Source organism: Panicum virgatum, chromosome 3N (assembly GCF_016808335.1).
Source record: "Panicum virgatum strain AP13 chromosome 3N, P.virgatum_v5, whole genome shotgun sequence".
Taxonomy (NCBI): Eukaryota; Viridiplantae; Streptophyta; class Magnoliopsida; order Poales; family Poaceae; genus Panicum; species Panicum virgatum.
The window spans coordinates 51,979,936-52,004,293 of NC_053147.1; the positions used below are offsets into that span (position 1 = coordinate 51,979,936).

General features: G+C 48.8%; 3 protein-coding genes across 5 annotated transcripts; 2 read left to right on the forward strand and 1 right to left on the reverse strand.

Annotated features, from left to right (window-relative positions):
* Positions 1-7,398: 7,398 nt before the first annotated feature.
* LOC120667877 (vegetative cell wall protein gp1-like) lies at positions 7,399-8,016 on the reverse strand. Its single transcript, XM_039947868.1, has 2 exons — positions 7,582-8,016; positions 7,399-7,431 (listed from the first exon to the last, which is right to left on the reverse strand). Exons 1-2 carry the CDS (start codon positions 8,014-8,016, stop codon positions 7,399-7,401), a joined length of 468 nt encoding a protein of 155 aa, XP_039803802.1.
* Positions 8,017-9,398: 1,382 nt separating this feature from the next.
* On the forward strand, positions 9,399-10,398 carry LOC120666139. The gene has a single exon (XM_039945926.1). The coding sequence runs from the start codon at positions 9,479-9,481 to the stop codon at positions 10,217-10,219; it is 741 nt and encodes a 246-aa protein (XP_039801860.1). The 5' UTR covers positions 9,399-9,478; the 3' UTR covers positions 10,220-10,398.
* Positions 10,399-13,377: 2,979 nt separating this feature from the next.
* On the forward strand, positions 13,378-17,153 carry LOC120666140. 3 transcript variants are annotated; one of them, XM_039945928.1, is made up of 2 exons: positions 13,378-13,840; positions 13,965-17,153. In XM_039945928.1, exon 2 carries the CDS (start codon positions 16,174-16,176, stop codon positions 17,137-17,139), a length of 966 nt encoding a protein of 321 aa, XP_039801862.1. In that variant the 5' UTR covers positions 13,378-13,840; positions 13,965-16,173; the 3' UTR covers positions 17,140-17,153. The 3 variants fall into 3 exon arrangements, with proteins under 3 accessions (XP_039801862.1, XP_039801863.1, XP_039801864.1); XM_039945929.1 differs by having other exon boundaries at positions 13,972-17,153; XM_039945930.1 differs by having other exon boundaries at positions 14,089-17,153.
* Positions 17,154-24,358: the final 7,205 nt, after the last annotated feature.

Genomic DNA, 24,358 nt, shown 5'->3' on the forward strand with positions numbered 1-24,358 from the left:
TATTGTGTTTGCTCTGAGTTGACATGACCCTACATGTGCTTTATTTCTAGCAATGCATGCTTGTTTATCGCTTTCAATTTCATATTTTGTGTATCTCTACTTTGTGTTGTCATCAATCACCAAAAAGGGGGAGATTGAAGCGCATCTAGGCCGATAGATGGTAATGGTAAGTTTCGGTGATTAATGACAACCGTATGCGACTAACGTGTATTTTGAAGGAAAAATCAGTGATTAGATTAGTCTCATATGAAATATGAAAGGAGACCCCTCAATTCAAAACAATCATGCGAGACAAGGACTCAGTTCCAAAGATTAAGGACCTTTCTAGTCTCAAGTGTCACAAGGAGATGAATGACACTTGGTTTAGCTAGGGTTTATAGTTTTTAGTTCTTGACTGTACTATTAAGAGGGGTTTATGAGTTAGTAGTTTGACCAAAATTAAGTTGGCCTTAGAAATCTTGCACACTTGCTCAAAAACAGCCCAAGATGGTCAATAGTAGTTAACACAACGCTTGGAAGAAGAAACAATCGAAGTTACATTCAAATCCAAGTCAATTCAGTTGAAAATGAAGAAAAACAGCAGCACCGGTTTAACCAATGCCCCTAGCATCGGAGCATCCGATACTTGGCGGAAGTTCTGACGCCCTGTCGGTCTATCTCTCTGGATGCAAGCAGAAATCAAATCAACAATCTCTATAGCACCGGTTGAACCGATGGTCCCAAGCAAAGCACCGGTGCATTAGATGTACTTTATTCCAGAGAGCATATTTTGGTGGACCTCAACTCGTCTTCAGCACCGGTTGAACCGACGTTTCAGAATCAAGCACCGGTGCATTAGAAGTACTATGTTCTAGAGAGCTTGTTTGAGTTGATCAGTGAACCTCTTCAGCACCGGTAGAACCGATGCCCCTAGGGAGCATGCACCGGTGCAATGACGCAAGCCTGTATACTGTGTCAGAACCCCCAACGTCTATTATTTGGACACAGAGAGACCGGTTCAACCGACGCCTTCAATTTCTCACCCGTCGGTTCTTCCGATGGTCACGGTTTTTCTGCAGTGGACTTCCAACGGCTATGTGACCCTCTCCACTCTATATAAGGGCACCCCCTGGCTCATTTTAAGTTCCTTTGACACCTTGAATACCTGAGGCCACCCTTGAGAAGAAGAGAAAGTGCTTTGAGACCACCCTTGAATATCTGCAGTGGACTTCCAACGGCTATGTGACCATCTCCACTCTATATAAGGGCACCCCTTGGCTCATTTGAAGTTCCTTTGACACCTTGAATACCTGAGGCCACCCTTGAGAAGAAGAGAAAATGCTTTGAGCAAAAGAGTGAAGATCTAGTACATTGATTGTGCATCAACCTTGAAGAATTCAACCTTTGCAAGTGTAGCAAGTGTGCTTGAGCTAGGGCCAACTGAGTGTAGGTTAAGTGAAGGCTTATGAGCTTGTTACTCTTGGTGTTTGACGGCACCTAGCCGGTCTCGGTGATCGGGAGGTTCTTGGTGAGCTCTTGGAGTTTGTGGGAGCCCCCCAAGACAAGAAAATTGTACACGGTGTGAAGCTCGCCGTTCCGGAGATGGAGAAGGAGCATTCTTAGTGATCACTTGCTTCTTGGTGAAGTAAGAGAGCTATACCCTTGTGTGGGTGCTCCAACGTGGATTAGGGGGGAGCGTCAACTCCTAGATACTACGGGAAAAAATCTGGTTATCTCGTGTCTCTTACTTTTATTTCAAGCAATTAAATCCATTTATTGTTATTCTTGTTTTTGATTGCTTGTAGATTGACTATGACAACTTGCATGGTAGTGTGAACTCTTGCTTAGGTTTTCATTTTGCTATTGTGCAACCATCTAGACAAAATTATCATGATAGTGTGTTTACCTACCTAAGGATCTTTTGCTAGCGTGCTCTAGTGACTAGGTTTCAAATTTGTAGATTGGGCAATACTAGTCTAGGTTAAGGACTAGATAGAAATTTGAAAAGAAATTTGAAAAAGTCCCAATTCAACCGTTCCTTCTTTGGCCTCGATCCTTTCAATGATTACTACAATGACAACGATTACTAACGTTTTTGATCGATCTCGCCTGCACCCAGCCATATAGTTGTGAGCAATGTTGTTGGACCTTCTGCTAGTAAATCACTCAGTTGCCGTTGTGTAAGAACTTTGTATCTGTGTTGTGCTATAGAGCCCGTAATATATAGAAACTGTAATATGTCGGTATTTCTCTTGTAAAATTGAGGCGCCTTGTCTGTGTGTGTAGCGTATATGTATAATTCTGTTTGCAACTGAATATATACTTGGACAAGCTTTGACCTCCTTCTTGGGCTTGGATACAGATTGAGGTTCGAGGGTTTATTGCTGCCCTAAAACCTGAGAAAAGCATCCATGAGAACGAATTGCTACAGTGCATGGCATAGTAGTGGGTGAGGATATTCTTTTTTGTTCTCTTATAGCAAAAAAAAAAAGAAGAGCTCATACAAATCGTTTTAATTTATAACAGTGACTTCTCCAATTTCCTAATCACTAATTTCGAATATTGTGCTGACTCATTTTTTCATTAACCCTAACCACTCACACTCCTTCTCTTCCCTATCCTTTTCTCCTCTTCGTCATCTCGCTCTTCATGAGTGGCTCCATAGAGCAGGCTGAAAGTGATTGGGTGCTCTAATCTAAGAGGGGGAGGGGGTGATTTAGGTACTAATAAAAAACTTGACTTATGGCTCCAACTAGTTTGCACAAAACTTAAACTAATTCAAGCTATCTAGATGTGCAACTAGGTTGTTCTAGTGTGAAACCCTTATCCCAAAAGAGTTATGCACCATATAGTCTTTTCTAACAAGAAAATATTCTATGAAAGTAAAGGCACAAAGGTTGCAAGTATTAAATGCGGAAACTTAAAGAGCGGGATAGGAGATAGCAAACTCTTGACGCGGGTGTTTATCCCGTGGTTCGGTTAGCCACAAAGACACACCTACATCCACGTTGTTGTAGCACTCACTAAGAGTATTGCTATTCAGCCACCAAGTCTTTTCCGTGAACACAATCACGGTCACCTTGGCCCCGGATTCCACTAAGTAGCTTCTCCACAAAGGATGATGGTCTCCACGTCCCCCGCACAAAGATGTCGTTGCCGCTCCACACCAAGTCGGAGGGTCGATGACGTTGCCGGCGAGCTTCGCAGCTCCATGGAGGCCGGCACACCAAGCTCTTGTTTGGTTCACTAGAGAACTATAGTACAAAGGCTCAATGCCTTGAAATCTCACTCACTAAGAGCTATTCTAGCACTCACACTTTACAAGCTAGTGTTAAAAGCTAAGGATATGATCTTGATGCTCTTGTATGGCTTGGAGATGTTCTTGGGTGTGTGTGGGATGTTCAGCAACTCCAACAAGCTTCAAATGGCCGGGGTGAGGCGTATATATAGGCCACCAAGTCTTGTAGCCGTTGCTCCAACGGTCAGCAAAAAATCTGCGTATCATCGGATGAACCGATGTCTCTGGCTGGGGTAGCGTCGGTTCATCCGGTCACTCATAACCCGAAGTAGCCGTTGAACTCCTGACAACTGACGTCATTACACCGATGGTATGCACCGATGCTTCACCGGTTCATCCGGTGCTGAAGACTTGGCTCTTGCGCGACTTGCATCGTCTCTGGAACACAGTACGCCCAATGCACCGATGCCCCTTTTTTGTACCATCGGTTCTTCCGGTGCCTATAACCTGACTTGGCTTCGATTGCCTTCTGCACCAAAATACCATGCGTCGGTTCTTCCGACAACCATCGGACGCACCGATGATCATGCGTCGGTTCTTCCGGTGCTACCGACCAGCGGAACCCCCGTAGGGGCGGCCATTCGGGCCTAACTTTGTCTATCTTCTCTTTGTCATCACTTGAACCTAAAAGCCTGAGAATGATCATCTTAACAATCATATTAGTCCAAGTGTTGTGTGTGTCATCAATCGCCAAAACAATATATTGAAATATGGCATGAGAGACCATTTTTGCTACACAGGCCATAGACCATGTATGAGGACAGGAATTGGTGGCATTTCAACGAGCGGTACCGGTACGGTGCCAGGCTCCAACGGTGGGGAAAAAGCGGCTGTGCATGGCGTGGCACTCCACCTGCTGGTGGCGACCATAGCTGATGGCGTCCTACCTATGGATTGGTTCAACAATAAATTAGGAACATTGAAACCTAATCTCAACCTAGTTTCTATTAAGACTTGCGATATATCAAATTATCTTTCTCCACAGGTGATTTTTCCACTCCACCATTTTTGCCTCTCTCCCTTTGTTTTTTGAATGAACTAGGCAGGAGCTCTGGCTTTCAATTAAGAGGAATAGAGTTTAAAAATACTTTTGCCTCTCTCCCTCTCCTTCCCTTGAAGTCATTGACACTAGGTAGTGTTTGGTTCTAGAACTGTAACACAAACGGTAATGGTATGTAGCACCAATCAATTCTGATCAAACAAATATAGAACTTGTTTGGTTCAACTCTGTAAAGGCTTCCAATTCTTGTAGTGAAGAAAGATTGCATCGAACCGCACATTGCAGCCTGCCTCCTTGCAGAGGTGCGTCTACAACATCTCGCTTCGTGAGACCATGCATGACTTACACATCCGATGTGGGTGCTGGAGTCAGCATCGCAGCTCCATGTAATCACACCTTGTTGTGTGCGAACCTGCAGGGCCGCCAGCGGCGTGCCCACGATGCGAAGCCCATCCTTCGACGATGCTCGTGATAGCTAGGAAACGGCATGAGGGAGACAAGAAGACTAGCGAAGAGGAAGGATTGTAAGAACGCAGAGCCAAATCATTGCTATCATTTAGAATTGAATCCAACCTCTTCCTCCTTCCTCCAAACCAAATCTTATTTCTCCCATTGAATCCCCGAAGTGGCATTGGCAGTAGCAGCAAGAAGCCAAGCAGTGAAAAGGGCAGCAGAGGTGGATGGGTGATGAACTGATGATGCATGGCTGAAGCAGATGTAATCATCATACGTTGTAGGCAGCAGGCATTGGCTGCCGCTGGCACAGATGCCTTCCTCAGAGTTGATGAAGTCGACCGGAGGTAGCTAGCCTAGCGTCGTATCCATGTCCAATTACGGAGTTATGGGAGCGGTAACTGGCTGGATCTGATTACATGGTATTCAGTACCGAATGGGTGGAACCATCCATAATTGATTAGTAATGTAATCATAATACGTACAGAATTACGAACCAAACAGCACCTTAATGGTAATGTCACATATCTCTCTGTTTAACAAGCAACATATATGCATAAAAGTACCTACTGTTTAGATTTTTCGATCTAGTTGAGTTTGCCATCCTTCCACGCGATCGTGTATACCTCAAAGATAGACCTACACATGGGCTCAGGTCAAGAGCCATACCTTGAAAATAGAACCTCACATTTACATTATAAAATTTTATCAAAATTGATTGAAATTTATTGGAGATAACTCAGTATGATCGGTAGCTACTCTTTGCAAAGCAGTATAGCTAGAACTATATGTGGACCCCACATCAAGAGCCGAACCTTGGAAATAGAACCTCGTGTTCACATTATAAAATTTTATCAATGACTGAAATTTGTTGTAGATGACACGAACTGGCAGCCCGATAGCTACTCTCTGCAAAGCAGTGTGGCTAGAACTACACGTGAGTTCCACGTCAAGAGCTGGACCTTGGAAATAGAACCTCCTATTCACATTATAAAATTCACTACGGGAAATAGTGAGTTTGCCGTGTGCCAAAGCATATGGCAAAGACCCAAAAACACTTGGCAAAGGCTTTGCCGTGTGTTACACACGGTAAACAGCACACGGCAAAGCTCGGCTGGCATACAGTGTGTTTGCCGTGGGCTCTTTTTCGGGCACACGGCAAAGGCTTTACTATGTGTTTTCTCGGGCCCACGGCAAAATAAAGTTGCCCCGTCAACCCAGCATGCCACGTGGACAGTTTGCCGTGTGCCACATGGTCAGGCACACGGCAAACAATGCCACATTTGCCGTGTGCCACGTGGACAGGCACATGGGAAAGAATGGCAGCTTTGCCGTGTGCCTTGCCATGGCACACAGCAAAAAATGGTAGCACAAGGCAAAATTAATTTTCAAATTCCTTTTTTTGTTTAATCACAAATATTTCAGATTCCAATCAAATTAACATCACAGTCAATTCATATATATTGCATCAAATGTCACGATCATTTCATATATCACAATTTGCATCACATTCAATCCATAGAAGTCCAAATGCAAATATAGCAAATATCGCAATGCATACAAGCCCAAATGTAGTCGATACAAGTCCATACAAGCACTGGTAGTTCATACATGTCCATACAAGCACAAGTTCAAACGATAGTCTATACAAAGAGTGCATGTCCATACAAGCACAACTCATGGCGGCGGCGGCTGCGGCAGCAGGTGCTGCGACTGTGGACAGTTCTGGAACTACTGCATCCAGCCGTGAAACCTTGGTATGACCGTGAAGGGGTTGCTGAGCTGTAGCCAACATATCATAGTACGCCTTTGCGGTTGCCTCTGGCTCCTCCTCCTCCCTACGTCCCTTATCAAAGTGTGCTTCATGAAAGTCATCTAACATGTCTGCAACCCCCGCATCAGCGTCATGTTCTTCGATGCGTTGCCTAACAACCTCGTTTCTCATACGATTGGCTTCGCCATGGTAGGTCCACCGGGTGTAGTCTCTCGTAAATCCATAATTGCAAAGATGATTCGTCATGACTTCGCGTGTTTGTCGACGCGTGTTCCCACATTTGTTGCACGGACACCATGTGGTATTGCCTCTTTTGAGCTTTGCAAATGCTCCGTCCAAGAAAGTCTCGGTCTTGTCAATCCACTCCCCGGGCAACTGACCCCCACATTTCCATCCAGTATACATCCACGCACGGTCATCCACACGATGTCTACCATTTCTAATAGGTTAAGATATGTCCTAATCCCACCCGAGAGGATGCGTAGCTGGGGTTGGTTCTCATGCTCTACACCGATCCGAGGCAGAATTTCGGCAGCACCTCCCCGCTGTTCTCCAAATACACGTCCCAAAAAAGGAGATTGTGTATCCGGAGAACAACGAGTAGATGATGCCGAGACTCCGTCTCGGATCGGCGTAGACCATGAGAACTAACCCCATCTACGCACCCTATCGAGCTGTCCAAAAGATGTGGACAATTCGAAACAGATACGGTCATACATATGCAAAGATCTTCATATTTCAAACCATATCTTCTTCGAACGGGAGACACCTAACATGGTTAAAGGAGCTACAAACAAGAAACGGAGCGAGGGGCCTTTCCCGGTGCTCACCTAGGGCTTGATGGCGGGCGAGGCGATGACGCGCGTGTCGGTGCAGACGGATTGCGTCATGGCTCTACGACGGCGTGCCACTTGACACTAGGCTCTCCTGCAAAAAAATGACTACAATTGTGTCACTTCAAAATGTTGGCAGCAACTACGATTCTCTATAATTCGGCAACCAATTGACAATCTCTACAATTCTACGCAGCAGATATGAATAGGACGAAGTAAATCTGCTAGGGCGACTAGGCCGAACCTTCCTCCCCGTGGGCAGGGGCACAACGACGGCGGCCGGGACGACGACGGGTTCGACGCGGCGGAGAGGGCCAAGGACCTTCTCAGGCCGAGGCAGCCAGTCATGGCACGGCGAGGCGTCGGAGAGGCCGGCCACGGCTGCCGCTGCGGTGGGCCGGGGCGGCGCGGAGGGTGGTGGGCAGGTGCTGCGCGGTCGGGGTGCGGCGGGCCTCGCGCCGCTGGACGGCGTGGCGGGGTGGGCCGGGAGGAGGCGCGGCGGGTCGGTGGCACCGGCCTCCCGGCTATGGCCCGCCTGGCCGTGCGCCGTGGGCGGGTGGCGGCGGCGCGGCGTGACGCGGGCAGCAGCTCGGCGTGGGCGTGGCGGGGCGGTGGCACCGGCCTCCCGCGCGCACGGCGCAGGGACAACGGCCAGGCGGCGTGGGCGACGCCTCGGCATGGGCGACGCCTCGGCGTGGGCGGGTGGTCGCAGCGAGGAAGTGAGCTAGCAGCGAGGAGGCGACGGCGGCATGGCGAGGCGAGGCGCAGCAACCCGGGGAGGAGGCGACGGCGGCCCGGGCGCGGCGACCCGGGGAGGAGGCGACGGCGGCCTGGGCGTGGCGACCGGGAGGAGGCGACCGTGGCCCGGGCATGGCGACCGGGGAGGAGGCGCGGTGGGTCGTCGAGGAGGCGACGGCGGCCCGGGCGAGGAGGCGCGGTGGCTCGTGGGCCCACGCGCGGCGCGTCGAGGAAGCGGCAGCGATGGCGTGGTGGCGCGGCGGCGTTGGCGTGGAGGCGGGGCGGCACGTAAATAAGCCTTATATGATGATTAACTTGCTCAAGGCTGGGATCTTCCTGTTTCTAAAAAAAATATGATGATTAACTACCCGTGTGACTGCGAGCCGGTGCCAGGCAGGCCACCACCTAACCCAGCGCGCGGCCCAAGCACGGAGCAGGCCGCACTGCTGCAGCCCAGGCGGGGCGTGCAAGCAGGCCGGCGGGAAGTGGCCCAGGAGGCATTCGCGGGCCAGGCTGGGAGCCAGCTGCCGTAGGTACAGCTCGGGCCTATGGCCCTCGTTCCTTTCCTTTGTTTATTCTCCCTACATGCATACTCAGATTGATTCTTCCTTCAATACGTTGCATGCTTGTTCGTTAATCTAAGTGCTAATCTGGTTTATCTGTTATTCAGTTAATTAATCCTTATTTCTAACCCTGCTTAGCTTTATGTGCTCCATGTTGCTAATCACTAATTTGCTTTAATTAATTTATACGTGCTTAGTTAGGGTGCTTTAGAGGTAGTTTAGCTTCTCTTTCGGTGCGTGTATTTTCATTGCCGTGCTTTCCGCATTGCTTCCACTTTGTGTTAAGGATTTATAATTATTTCTAGGATAAGCATGTTACTAGTTGATTCATGTCATCTTGGCAAATCGAAAATAGGTGTTTTGGGTTGTGAATTGCAATCAGATTTTTGGAGAATTTTTTTATCTGTTCCTATTTACCCTCTGGTCACCGTTTCGATCTTACAATAAAATTGTATAAAAAATAATGTTGTGTGAGGTTACAAAGTCCAGAAACACTTCCAAAATATCCAAAGTAACTTCGCCTGTGTCTAGACTACGAGCCAATGCCACATCGTCCATGTCCACCAAAAAGCTATGCAGAATATGCTCTACGTGTTGCTCCGGATGGTGAACGGCAATTCGTGGACGGTGTGCAGCCACATCCTGAGGCATCCTGTAACCAGGGCAAGCAGGTAGAAGCAGCCATCACATCCTCCGTACATCGCTTTTATTCAAAGCAGAGGGACAGCACACTGGAAAGAGGCTACAATTTTTTAGGGAATAACTTAACCAGTGAGGAATTGGAACACAACTTATCTATATAATACCCCTCACCCTTTTCGTAGCTTCTTGTAAGTTCCCATGTGTGTCTCCTTTCTCATCTTCTTCTTCACTTTATCCACAGCTTCAGATTGCACAAGCTTCAGCCCTGCATGTTCCAGGATCCAATCCATGGATTTTAGAAGCCGGGTGAGGGCCATTCTTGCTGCCCTTACCTTCCTGTCCATGGTAGCTTTGTTGCCTCATTTGTACACCTGCCTAAGGGCCTTCTTCATGGAGTTCCTCCCTTCTGTCATCTCAGTTGTTGTCACACCCAAGTGTCTCTTTGTCTTCTCCAACATCATCGTGGTCTTCCTCGTCCGCGAGTCCAAGCTATCACGGAGAAGCAGCGAGCCACTGAACGTCGTAGACGATAACATTGCTGCAAGGGACGAGGGCGTGCTACATGGTTGTCAGAAGCAGGAGGAGGTATTGGTGACAGAGGCATTGCTGCCGGCGATCCCTCAAAATACCAAGCAAGGACGACTAGAGAGGAGAACGGTAATGGGAGTAGGCGAAGAGCAGGATGCTGCAGCTGTTAATGAAGTTGTGAAGACGGATCAGTGTGAGGATGAAGTTATTCATTCTGGTTTAGATGAACTCCAGGAAGAAGAGGTGAGAGTAGGGGCAAGACAAGACTGCTCAGCCTCAACAGAGGAGGAACTGGAAGAGAGGGGCCTGCCGCCCGTCGACGAGCTGAACCGCCGCGTGGAGGACTTCATCGCTAGGTTCAACATGGAGAGGCAGCTCGAGGAGGCACAGATGCTCGTTTGCTGCTGCTGAGCACTACGTACTGGGTTGAATATGCATGGTTTTTTTTTTGAAGAAGTGCATGTTTAATTTTCATCTCAAGATAGGAGTTACATGTACTATAGAGATGTTGTAACATAATGCTCATGCATCACTGCTGTAAATAACGAAATGAAGTGTTTTGGAAGAAGTGGGCAACCTTTTTGATACAATTGCTATGTGTTATGTGTACCATTTAGTACTGATTGATGGTAACAATTTGTTTTCTCTCCAAGGAAACACAAAAAAATGGCCACCTCAAGCTTCAGACGCCTAACCAAGATGGCAACTACCTCAAGTAACAATGTAATTTTTCTAAACAATATCTTACATAACAACATATTTATAAAAAAGCATAAAAGTTGCAATAGGTGTAGGATCTTTTTAAAGGAAAAATTGTCTGATCGTTTTTCACATGCTCAATGTAAGCATCATAGAGTTATTACGCTCTAGAGGCACCCTGAGAGTAGTACGTATGTGGCATTAAGCCATTAACTCCTTCCTTGTTCTGAACGACCTTCAATGCCATTCTGGAGTATAGTGCCACTGTGACAGAAAAATCCATCCATAACCACTGAACAATATAGGTGTGGGAATAGAACTCTGACCACCAAACAAAGAACCTCCATAGCAAAATGGGAAACGCTAGTGCTTGATAAATCTGTCTTTTCTTTGAACAGGCTTTGCTTGGGAGCTCTGAATCGAAAACGCGCAATAAGATGGCTATCGGAGGAAATTTCTCTAACAATGCGACTGAATTCCTATGTAGAGGTGGAGCCCTCTTTTCAAGCAAAAAGGCCAGGACTAGGTTGGCACGAGTCGCTCTGTAATTTCAAGCCAAACATTGTTGTAGCTAGCTTCTAACGTGTGAGACCTTGGAACTGTAATAGGATGGTCGGCTTGGCACTGGTAAGCCCAACCTTGAACCTTCTTATATGCTTTAAGAAGAAAATGTTTTTTTTTTAAAAAAACAAGAACAATGAACCAGCAGCAACATTGCATTACACAGAGGTTGGCGTCAAACTACTTTCTGGGTATTCATTTTCTATATATGTGTTGTATTCTTCTTTTTTATATATTTTGCGGATCCAAGTTGATTTCTATTTGTCGCCTTAACCCTAATCAACAAGGTACTAAATAAGTGATCATATGAATGCAAAAAAAATTGGAAAAAATGGTATGACTATGATTAGCACCAATTAAACTAATGAAGTGAGGTTGATGTATACCGTAATAAATCAATATTTTCTAATTTACCTATTCACATGTGCTAGTTCTCATGGACCTACAAAATGGTCTTGGGAGTGAAAATAGGACACATTGCGATAAGCCCTGAGGACATAAAGTCAAAAAGGAACCATATAGTAGTTGACATCAGAACCCTTTCCCAAAAACAAACAAGAAAAAACAGACAAATAGAATATTGAAAAGTTGCCAATAATTTCATAGAAGAGAATATCTTAGCCAGGCAGGAAAACTTTGGACAAGGTCGATGAGAACACTTTCCTAGCTCCCCAGTTACCAACACCACATTCTCGAAGCTTGAACACAGCTTCTTACTTATGCTCCAATGTTTACTCTCTCACAACTCTCTTCATCTTAAGTTAAACTCATTCTTGAACTACCATTAACTTTACAGAACTGGTCCATCTTCTAATCTTCTTGCACTATAGTGCACATTTAAATGATCAGGAGTTTCACCCACTCTGAGAAGCACCAGTAGATTAGAATGCTTCAATCATGATGTTTGGTTTACCTGTTTATCCATATACACAGCAGGTTTTGTAAACAGGATCAAACAAAAAACCTCTGCAAAATTGAATATTGTTGTATTAAGTTGTACATAATTGTGTCTAAAATAGCTTAACCAATCCTGTCTCAGTTACAGCAACAATCATCAGAACATTCGGCAGAAGTACATCTATACCTTTAGGTGTATGATGATATGGATCGCGAATCAGAATACCAGAAAGCTATCTTAATTATTCATTGTGCACCATCTAGAAACCTTCCTTCATTTTTAGGCCTGTGGTTTTTGGTGGTTGGAGAATAAAGTAAAAGTAGAAAACAATACATTCTGTAGTCTGCATCCACTGACTTTTTCACATTATTATGCATTTGGAGCTGACACTCAGCTTAGAGTGATCTCGTTTCCTTCTTGCGGTGTTTACTCCAATATTTCCTATATAACTAGAGCGACGACGAAAGATTACTGACTAGCTAAATGCAACTCTGATAGGAAGATCATTGCAAAGATGGTAATTAATGATTTTGATGGGCAATTGAAAAGTCACGAGAAAGCAGCCCTCCCTTAGCTTTTTGGCAAGAGAGTCCAGTGTGTGTACAGTTTATTGTATTACTACTGATGTACTGTGGTGCACAGTACATGTTGGATATGTCACGGCTCACATCACTTTTGCACGCCGGAAGCATGAGAATCAGGGAGGGAGATTTTTTATGTCACAGTTGCGTCTATAACTTACCCTATTTTTTTTTCTACCTACATCTTGTTCAGATTTGGTGACTTGAAGAGTTGAACTAGAAACTTTCATGTATGATTGCATACAGCTGTGTTCTTAAACATGCCTACGAAGGTTCAACAGAACAAGTTGGAACTCCTATTAAGAGTAGCATCCCAAAAAATCAGCAACCATAGCATCGATCCTAAGTATGTGCCAAACAATGAGATAAAAACCATTACAATTTACGGTAATAAAAAATAATTTGCCATCTTGAAATTTCAGCCTTTATCTTGTAAATAAAATTTGACTTTCGCTTCTGTAAGTGAATTGTGGAACATAAAGGAAAGCACTAGGACTTGAACCCGTGTTGTATTCCTCGATCTTGCGAATTACACCTTAACATCACATCAGGACAGTTTTCTATATCTTGGATTGGGTGATTCATACTATTGAAATTCAGATTGATGAGCAGTATTTTCACTGCATTGCAGATATCTCAACATGTATCAGTAAACTCCAGTTATCAGCCAAAAGCGGCCCTTGTAACATTTTACTTAGTTCTTCTTCATAACAAACTCACACTATTTCGACAAAAACCCATGGATATCTATTTGCAAGTTGTGCGAAGGCATGGTGGCTATTTATGGGACACACAATATATTCTCCACTGGAATCTAGCTCACAGCAGACCACAGAAATCCATTGCAAGCCAGCTGGTACCGCTGGATAAGTGCAATGCATCCATGGATTGGAACGAACTAGCAAGGTTGGCATTGTCTGCTAGATTTACCTCATCAGTGGCATGCACTCTAGACTCTAGCGACGGGGAGCATCTCCAAGAGTTTGACATCTCAACTTGTCATACTTCTTTTTTTGGCAAATGGAAAAAAATAGCCTCCAATAATTTGGCAACCAACTTGGTATTTTTGGGAACTTGGCAAATTCTTGGTGTTGGACGCGCATATGCGCGCGGAAACAATTGGCGTCGCTCTCTCCAACCTCTCAGCAACTCTCGGCGCAGGCTTCTTCTCCCACGTGAAACAGTCGGTCTTCTTCTCCCGTGGAAACAGGCGATCTTCTTTTCCCGCGCCCGCCATCTGGACGCCGCGACGAATCATCCTCGATGCCGTCGTGCTCTCTGTTTAGGGTTCAGGTATGATCCATCTTCTTTTTCCCTTGCTGTGTTCTCTACTAGGGTTTAGGAATCATCACGGATTGGACGGATTGGACGAGATTTGGACGAGATTTGAGCCGTGTCCTTTGATCAATCTTGCTAGGGTTCAGGGACCAGGATTGGACGAGATTTGGGCGATTTATTTATTTACCAAACATGATTGGATTTGAATTCCGAACTGAAGTTTTGCAATCAACATGTCGGGACTGAAACTTGTCCCTATCCAGCTTGTTTGGGCGAGATGAACTTGTTCCTGTCCAGCTGCTCGGATTGGTACTGCTGCTGCTCGTGTGATTGTTCTTGGGCTCTAGGCAGGACTTGGATTTGGATCTCTGGCTCGGCTGTGCCTGTGCCAGGCATTTGAGGCCGCTAGCGTTAGGATTTATGTCCCGGATGCTGAATTTCAGAACCATTTTCAGCCATGAACCGGACTCGGACATGGTTCTGAACCATGACCTGATGGTGCTGTTCGCATTGATTGACAGTGGGATGCACTTGAGATGATGCTGCCCCAATCTTGCTACAGATTCAATTGGATCCCCAATTTTTTTGGGGTTTTTTTTCTCATTTTGCCAAGTCTAAAATAGCAAACTATTAGAGATGTGCTTTGTTTTTACTTGGCATATAGTTTTGGGAGTTGGCAAATCACAAGATTTACTAAGTTGAATTTGGCAAACTCTTGAAGATGCTCACTCGTTACGAAATTAGCTCCCATCCGATGGCCAACAAATTATTGGCGCATCTAGACATACGAAAATAGCCCGGCCAACTAGATTTAAGCAAAAAAGGAAAAAAATCAAAAACACGCATTTTAAAACTGTAAAATGTTCGACGGCAATACTATAAATTGTAACAAACATGATTTCCATCAACCCAAGATAACTTTGTCCTTACAACCATAAGTTGCGGCCAAATAATGGAACCTGCGCGCAGTGAAAGTAAGGTTAGATGGCTTTAAAGGAAATCTCATGGCATGGCAACAATAAGATAGAAACCGTCACATCACATCCTAAACGTGCATTCATTGTGGCAAAGTAGAAGAACATCTAACACGTGGAAAAGAGGATATCATTTTCTTTGAGGGAATAACTCAACCAAAGAATTCCGGGAATAACTTAACCAATGAAAGTGTGTGCTCTTTTCGCATGTCTGCCTCTCTCTCTAGTTTCTCTCTCTAGAGAGAGACCGCTCGCCCACCCCCGCCAGTGACCACTCCGGTCCCAGCGGCCACCACCCCCACCGCCTTCCCACCTGCTCGCCCGCGGTGATGGGCGAACCCCCGCACCCGCCGCATCGGGAGGATGCTCCACCTCCTGCTGAGGGGAGCCCGGCTGCATCCAACCAATCCGGTGGCAGATCCAGTTCGCTCAATCCCACCGCCCCACCCTTCACCCCTTCCTCCGGGGCTGGGACTTCAAGGTCGCCCGAGGGGATATGCTTCAGCATCCCATCATGCGATTCCGAGGATAAGGAGTCCGTGCTCTGGTCGACTCCTCGTGTCTCCGGAAAGGGGAAGGAACCTATGGTCGCTGGTGTGGCTGCCCTGTCGTCTAGGCGGTCGGCACCCTCTATGCACGGCTTCATGGCTGACGCTCGCCGTGCGGCTCCGCGGTAACCGACGCAAACCCGGCCTTCATCGCGAGCTCTCATTGCGCAGGCCGTGAACTCCAGGCCACCGACGCAGGCATCTCCCGCTGCGGGGGCGTGGCTTGCGACCTCGACGCGGGTCACTCTTGGTGTTGGCCGTCCCGTTGCCCACTCCCCCTAATCGACGACGATGGATTCCAGCTGGTCACCTCCAAGCGTCGTGCTCGGGTGGGTAGGGTCGCCACCGCCAGCCGCCCGACCCCCGCCCACAGGCCGGTCCCCGCGGACCTCGTTGGTCGCTGTTTCAACTGCCTCTCCTACGACCACGTTGCCGCACGGTGCCCTAACTCCTTGCGCTGTCTGCGCTGCGAGGCGACTGGCTACTCCGCCAAGAACTGCAAGAGGTTGCGGCGAGGGCCGCCTCTTGCTCGTGGTTGCGGTCGGCCCGTTCGCCGCCCCAGCCGGGTTGTGGACGCGGCTTTGGCTCGGCAGCATCTTCAGGCCACCGTTCGGCTGCGTCTGCCTCAACGGCCTCACTGGCGTCTGGTTCAACTGGTCATACATACTCTGGCCCTCCTTCGATCTGTGCGGCCTCCCCAAGGTCAGAGCCACGCCGTTCGGAGATCCACTTTCCGGCAGAAGCTGCTCCTCCTTCTCCGGCCACAGTCGCGGAGCTCGACTTGCCTACCACCCCACCTGCCGGACATCCATCTAGGCGGCCGGCGATGAGGATGTGCGTGCTCCCCCGTTCTGCTGAGCTCCAGGCCATTGAGGATTCGTTAGCAGAGCGCGCTTTGGTCGCTTTGGTGGTCGGCACGCGCCCTGATTGTTCTGTTCGACAGGCTAGACGCTTCATCATCGACAACTACAACATCTCCGGGAATGACTTCTCCATTCACCATTATCAACCTGAAGATTTCCTGCTTATCTTTCATGACAACGCAATTCGTGAGTCGATCTTGCATGCTTCCCCACCCCCTTCAGGAACTGGTCTGAATCTCCGGTTCAAGAGATGGCAACGCTTCTCTACCGCTGAGGCTGACTTCATGTACTTCCGGGTGCTGGTCGAGTTGCGCGGTCTTCCTTCCCATGCATGGTCTGCAGCTGCGGCATGGGAGGTACTAGGTGACTTTTGTGCTTGCCCGGAGCCCACGCCGGCAACGAGGGCTAGCCCTGACCTCCGGTGGTTCCATGCTGTTACGTGGTGTGCTGACCCAAACCTCATCCCTAACGTTGCATTCTTGCACATTCCGGAGAGGCGTGATCCCAATGCCGGCACTGAATTATTCCTGCGTCCAGATGAAATCATCTACCATCAGCTGCCTTTGTTGAAATACAGGATCGAGATTGAAATCTTGGAGATTCAGGACTGGAATCTCAACTCTGATGACTCCGATAACCCGTATTGGCCGGACCGCCTCAGCACTGACTCTGACTCTGACTCTGATGTGGATGATTATCGTGGGTTCCGTGATTGCTCTAGGTCCTCACCTTGGCCCAGAAAGACAGTGTTTCGTCAACTCGATGGGGGATGTGATGCTGGGTCATCGACTGACGGGAGAAATTCCAGCGATTCCGGTGAGCCGGTTGATTGTGGTCGACCAATCGGTGTTCCGAGGAATTCTGTGTTCGGTCTCCTGGGATGCAAGGTATTGACGCACACTAACGACCATTTCCAGGCATCAACTTGATCAGAAAATCATAAGATTTTGCATTTCTTACACGCATCCTTATCCAATAAAGTCCCTAAACCATACTTTACCTTTTAGAATATGCAAGTTGTGTTTTCAAGCTAATATGCAGGTTACAAGCACACTTTGGCCCGACATAAAATCACAGAAATTATCAGAGCACCGATTCAGGCTCAGATGGACCAAAAGTGATGCAAGAACCCAATTCAAACAAGTCAAGACAGGCCAACCCCAACGTGGATTAGACAAGGAGGCCCAATATAGCCTGCCAGAAAAAGTTGGGGGCGGTTGGTGGTCCGGGCAGGCCGACGACCTACCTGGTCGGCCGACCTGGCCCGTGGGCCCCACCACCTCAACCAGGGTATGTGGTGTCTCCCCGTTGGTCCCCTACGTCGGTTGTGCAGGTGTAACATCCCGAAAATTCACTAAATCAAATCGTGCGCTAAAACTGTCTTTCGTCGTTGAGCTCGACTCCTCCTTAAACCCCGAACCCTATTTCCCAGGGTTTCTCCTGAACAACCCGACACCCGAATTCAATTCACGTCCCATCTTTTTCCCATCCAACGCGACACGTCGCGTCCGGCCGCCGCGATTCTCGCCCCCTCTTTTTCCCTCTCTCCTTTTTCCTCCCTCCCCTCCTGGCCGCGTGCCCCATCTCCCGTGGCCCGCACTCGCCTGGCGACGCCACGCGTGGCCGACCGCGGCCGTGGTCGCCGCTGGCGCGCACCGCCCCCACCCCTTTTTCCTTTCCCTCTTTCCCTTTTCCCCATTTTCTTTTCCTTCATTTCTTTTTTCTATTTTTCCTTTTTTCCTCACCCTTTTCTTTTTCCTCTTTTCTTTCTTTTCCTTTCTTCCTTCTCCTCTCTTCCTTTCCTCCCCGACGCGTGTGCCTGCCCCGAGCTGCTCCCGGTGCGCGCACCTCCCCTCTCCTCCCTAAGCGCGCCAAGACCGCCGCCCCGGCCCTCCGCTCGGTCTACCCTCGCACGACCACGTCGCGACGCCACCCGCACGCGCCGCGCACTCCGCCCACGGCTTCTCCCCTAGCCAAAGCGTCCCGCCACGCTGCGCCGGCCCGTGCGCACGCGTGCGCAAGCACGCGCTCGCCGCGCCACGGCGCACGGAGCCGCGCTCACCTACGGCACTGACCGCCCGCGCGCAGCCGTGCCCAGCCCGCGCACACGCACCGCCACCGCCTTCCCCGCTCGCGCGTGCACCACGAGCCGCACCGACCGCCGCGCCGCTCGTCGTCAGGACGGCCGCAGCAACACCGCCCTCGCCGCTCGCGCCAACACCACTGTGCAGCACAGTAGTTTCCCCATGTGCACCCACGCGTCACCCGCCGCTGCCCGCTGAGCCGACGACACGTCGCGTCGCCTGGCCGCGTCGCCGCGCCGCCCGCCGAGCCGCGCATGCCGCACACCGCCACCAGCATCACGCCAACGCGTGGGCCGCCACCAAGCACGCCGGGCCGCGACCACCGCACAGCGAGCTCGCCCTGTGCCGCGGCCTCGCCGCCCGCGCCACACCGTGACGCGCAAAGACCGGCCGGGCGCCATTAATGGCCGCCGCAGAACTCGCGACGCCGGCCACCTACCCCCGCCTCTCCACCGACCTAATCCGGCTATAAAAGGCCCCCCACGGCGTCGCCGTCGCTCCACAATCCCGGCCGCCACCACCAGCACCCTCCCCTGCTCCCCTAGCACCGCCGCCAGAGCCGCCTAGCGCCGCCGCCGCCTGCCCACGTGAAACCGCTGCCTCACTCCACCATAGCCCGAGCTAGGTAGGGGAATCGGAGCTCCTCCCTTTCCTTTCCCTTTCCCCTCTCTCCCCGGTCGCCGCCGTCGCCCAGGCTGCCCGAATCGGGCCGCCGCCGGTGAGCCGGCACCCCTCCCCTGTTCTGCGACGGGGGGAAAGGAGAGGAATGGTTGATTTGCATTTAGACCCTCCCTCTCCTTCCATTTTAGTAAAGAAACCCTTCCCCCTTTATGCCATCTTACAAAAAGAACACTGCCCTTTGTTCTAATTTCAAGTAAACCCTTCCACATAAAAACATAATTCTAAGTATACCCTTGACCCTTCCAGTTTAGTCCAAAGGTTTCTAGAAATTGCAAATAGGCCCCTGCCTTCTCGAGAAATAGTTACAACTAGGCCCCTGACCCCTTATCCGATCCCCGAACCTTTACTAAACCTAGCATTTCATGCACCAAATAAACTCTGACCGACCTGAAACTTTACCACGCCTCTTATAACTTAGTTTCGGCCATGCCATTAGAAAACCACTCGAAAATATTACTCCGTACTCTATATTTTATGTGTTTCCATTTCGAGCTCAACGATAAATCTTTAAGTTCTGTGTCTTGATTGGGTACTTGTTTGTGTGCGCTGTAGACCACGGAGTGAACGAAGGAGAGCCCGTCAATGAGCAGTACTGTGAGCAGGAGAACGAGGACCTGTTCTGTGATCCCGAGCCTAAAGGACAGGACATCCCCGAAGGCTACGAAGACGGCAAGTTCAAACCCATCCTTTGATGCATGTTTCTGTCCTAGTTTTTATAAACACATCCCAATGGCCTGCTTTATGAAATTTCATATGTTTTGCTTGCATGAAAACACGGCTGGATAGCCACCCCTTGATTTGTGATAACCATTCCTTGACTGCCTAGATTAATGTCTGATTTTGCTTGGACGTTAATCGTTTTTAGAACGCTTAGGACTTTACTCATAATACTATTTATTTTATAAAGAAAATGTGTGCGTATGGGATGGGATAAATGTGGTGTTTTTGTAAAGAAAGTTTAGACGGGATGGATGGCATTTCTACGGATTTGCCATTTGGTGTGCTAGTGCCAATGTGGTAGGGCAAAGAAGGGAGATATCCATCTTGTCGTGTCTAAGGACCGAGTTGGTGTGTCATCTCACCTAACTCCACTATCGTGCAAACCACTCGACCGTTGAATGGGCAACGACGTAGCATAAATCCCACTAGTTGGTGTGATAGCCATCAGGAGGGCTGAGAGCAACGGGTGACCAAGGAGCAGGGATATGCTCAATGTGACTTATACCCCGGTTATACCTCAGAGTTAGGTCGATGACCCCTTGGTGAATCCCGTGATGGCTAGTCAGGCTTAGCTAAGGTGGGTAATGGCTATGTTGGGATCTACACCGACACGACGGTGTTCGAGTTGTGGTATCCTACTTGTGGGTAAAGTTGCACACCTCTGCAGAGTTAAAAACCTATTCGAATAGCGATGCCCACGGTATTGGGCGAGTTACGGTGTGGTCACATAACTAGTGTTTCATTGGGATGGGCTGGTGTGAGTTGTTTTGGAATTGTGTCCGGCAGTTGTGCCGTGTGCTACGACGGACGGGGAGTCCGGTAGCAGTTTAAAACTTGAACTCCGTGTTACTACAAAAACTGATTTTTTTTCTAAAAAGGTTTTCTGTAAATGAACCCCTGCATAAAGTATTGTTTTTCTGTAAATTAAACCGTAACCTTATCCTTGGTTTACCTATGCATATTATTCTGATATAACCCCCTCCGTGGGTGTGGTTGGACTTGCTGAGTACGTTCGTACTCACCCCACTCTTACTTTTTACAGAAGAAGACCTAGAGTTCATGCCAGACGACGCTGAGTAGGGTTATCGTTCTACACCCAACCTTGCCTGTGGAATCGGCCCTGTTCAAGATGCCTTCGCTGTCGCAATACTCTGAGCCCGTGCTAGACCCCATGTGGTTTGCGGTCTGGTGTTATGTCGTAGCTTGGTTACTTATTATCATTATCTGTATCGAGTGTCCTCCATGGTTTGTACGGTTTTGAACCATCTGATGTAATAAATGTGGCATCAGCCTCCTGGGACTGGTGTTTTGTCTCACATTTAAGTCTTCTCTTATGAGGGGACACTTCAGGTGGTATCAGAGCCGTAGGTTGGCCGTAGGACGTGACCCTAGGAGCGAAACCCGTTTTCAGACCCTTTACCTTAGAACTTTTCTATCCATAACCCTTTCTTGACACAAACACTTACCTTTGGTTCTTGCCCTGTTCCAGATGGCTGACAATGGATGGATTGGCGGAATCTGTCACGCAGAGCCCGGCCTTCCAAAGTTGTTGATACTCAGCCTGGAACGAATCGGAGTTGTGGATCCACCAGAGTTTCTCTACCGGGAGTACGACTCCAAGGGCACTCTTCGGTGTGACCTGATGATCTTCATAGCAAGAAGCACCCGCTACCCTGATGTGGACCCTTGGTTCGTCTCCACCACTGGATTCCGCTTCCCGGATACCTATCGGAAAGCCGCCCGTAAAGCCCTGCGACGGCTCCGAATGATCTACAAACATCACCTTCAGCGGACTCCTATGGGATTCTTCCCGCCAACTGAAGGAAGAGGACGCACCTGGATCGCCCGGATGAGAGGACTCGGAAGAGAAGAAGAAGACCTAGAAGACACAGTATCCCACCTGTCCATCTACCTCACCGGCCTGGATGAGCTCTACCATGAGCAAGCAGCACAACTAAAGCAACAAGTCCACAGAGCAGAAAAGGCAACCCAGGAGCTGGACGAACAACGGACAAGAACCGTACACGCCGAGTATTCCCTAGCCGCCCTCCAAGTCCAAATGGAAGAAAAAGAGGCAGAACTAGAAGAGCAGCGGGCAAGGGCCACACGTGCCGAGAATTCGCTAGCCGCTCTCCAAGCTCGGATGCAGAGGTACGAGGCTCGCTGGGGAATAGGTGGATGGATAGAGGAAGACGAAGAGGAAGATCCCGTAGAGACTCACTGGGATGTGGGCACTCAGACCGAAGAAGAAGAGCCCGAGGAAACCCATTGGGATAAGAGTACTCAGACCGATGACACCATAGAACAGTGCCTCCCACTGAAGAAGCGCCCCATTCGGAGTGAGGAAGAATCCCCATGATAGGAGTAGCACCCCAAGCCGGAACCTTGCCCTATTAATCGTGTATCCATGAAGTCTGTACCCCACCATGTTGTAATAATAATAAATATCACCTACTCCCTTTGTGTACCCCAATTAATTGTGCAAGTTTTTCACCCTATCTTTGTTTTCAGATGGCTGAGGAAGGATGGACCTAGGCGACTGCCAAGCTGCACCTGGCTTTCCCAGCCTGTTGATCAACGCCCTGGAAAACCTTGGCGTCACGGAACGCCCAAGGTACTATAGCAGAGAGTACGAGCACCATGGTACGCTCCGCTGCAGGGTGATCATAGTCATCACCAGAAGTGACCGCTACCCCGACATCCAGTCATGGCGAGTGACCGCTACGGGATTTAGGCACCGAGACACCTATCCCTTGGCCATCAGAAAGACACTCCGCTACCTGTGCTGGATTTTCGAAGAGCACCTAACCCCCACGCCGATGAGGTTCTTCCCGCCGGCCATCAGAACCCCAGTTTGGGAAGCTCGCATGAGAAGCCTGGAATGGCGCTGCCATGAAGAGGACCCTCTGTATCAAGTGGCTAACTACCTAGCCGCTTTGGATCAGCTCTTCGATGAACAAGCCCACCTGCTGAGAGAGCAGACCCATTGTGCTGAGCAAGCTGAACTCGCGGTGAGGCTCCAACAGGTCCAAGCAGCCCAAGCCGAGGCAAGAGCCGCAGCCGCGATCAGCAGTGAAGCAGTTGCACAGGAGAGCCTCAGACAAGCCCGAGACCGGCGCATGCAAGAATGGACCAGAAGTGGGACAGCAGTTCCGGCCATCGGAGAAGACCATGTTCTACTTGGGACACCCGTCATAGGATGGGGAATGCTCTTTGGAAGCCCTCGAGCCCCACCCGAGAACCCCGAGGGGTCTACTGCTGTCGGAGAAGGAGAAGCTGCTGCAAAACCCCAAGAGAACGGGAACTTAGAGGACGGCGAGCAAGGACTACTCGCACGTACCGCCCCAGAAGAAGACTCGCCCCGAGAGTAGATTGTCCGACCCTACCCTATTGTTGTACCTAAGGATGGATCTAAACATCCGAATTCTTAGAACAAATTTGATATTTTAAAATAGATATGTTTAAAATTTTATGCTAATATTTTTTTATATTATAAAGCATATTATTACACATAAGAATAAAATTTTGTATAGATTTTTTTATGTATTATTTGCTCCCTACAATTAAAAAGGTGAAAAAAGATTCGAATCCGTATCCGATCCGTATTCGAATTTTTATATCTATTATTTGAGAATATAAATGATAAATCTGAGGTTTAGTTTTTATGAATCTTTACAAGATCAATGTTAAATACAAGGCTATGAATTTACATAGTAAATTCTATATCTTATTTGTCCATAATCGAAGAAAAATGACAAAAAATCTGACATTCGAATAAACAGCCGAATCCATCCTTAGTTGTACCCTTCTAGCCCTTTCGGTTTAAGCTGTATCCCTAGTATGAACTTGTACCCGGACGTGTAGTACGCGTTCTAGTCGTGTCCCCGTGTTGTACCCTGCCGCACTTTAATAAAGTTGCTTGTTTGCCTTGTTGTGTGCTTGTTGTGTGTGCCTTTCGGCGGAAGGCTATTTCTGCCTTGTTTTGCGTATTAAACAACTTAAACATCACCTAATCTTAGCCCCAACCCACTTGTGCTGCAGATGGTTTCCCGAAGCGTTACGAGGGCCTCCCGCGTCAGGGACCCTGCAGCCGCTGATGCAGGAGTACGTCCTAACGGGCAAAACCATCCTCAGGAAGAACAAGAAGTGAGTCAGGGCAGAGGAGAAAATCATGATGCACAACCACCACCACCACCACCACCCTTCACGGACCTGGCACAAATAATCCATAACCAGACTCTCATACTGGAGACACTGGCCAATGCTCTAGTGAACAGGCAGCCACGGGAGCAGACCTTTAATGACAAGCTGACAGCTTTTCTGAGGGCCAAGCCACCCACTTTTGCCGGATCCAGCAACCCCTTGGATGCAGATGATTGGCTCCGCGTGATCCAGAGGAAGCTCGAGCCGTTTGGGTGCCAGGATCGAGATAAAGTCCTCCTGGCAGCACATCAACTCACCGGGACTGCCTTAGCCTGGTGGGAAAATTACTGCGCTGCTGCCAGAGATGCCTCCACCATCACCTGGAATGAATTTGTGAGGGAGTTCCGCCGTTATCACATCCCCTCGGCCACCATGAAGCGCAAGGCAGATGAATTCCACGCACTTTAGCAGGGGAGTATGTCGGTGGAAGAATATACCCACCAGTTTATGGAGCTGGCTC

Coding starts and splice junctions, on each gene's coding strand:
- LOC120667877 (XM_039947868.1), bottom strand. CDS start 8,016: ATGCCGAGGCGTCGCCCACGCCGCCTGGCCGTTGTCCCTGCGCCGTGC. Junction 7,432..7,581: donor CCCTGCCCACGGGGAGGAAG/GTTCGGCCTAGT, acceptor ATTTTTTTGCAG/GAGAGCCTAGTGTCAAGTGG.
- LOC120666139 (XM_039945926.1), top strand. CDS start 9,479: ATGTGTGTCTCCTTTCTCATCTTCTTCTTCACTTTATCCACAGCTTCA.
- LOC120666140 (XM_039945928.1), top strand. CDS start 16,174: ATGAGGATGTGCGTGCTCCCCCGTTCTGCTGAGCTCCAGGCCATTGAG.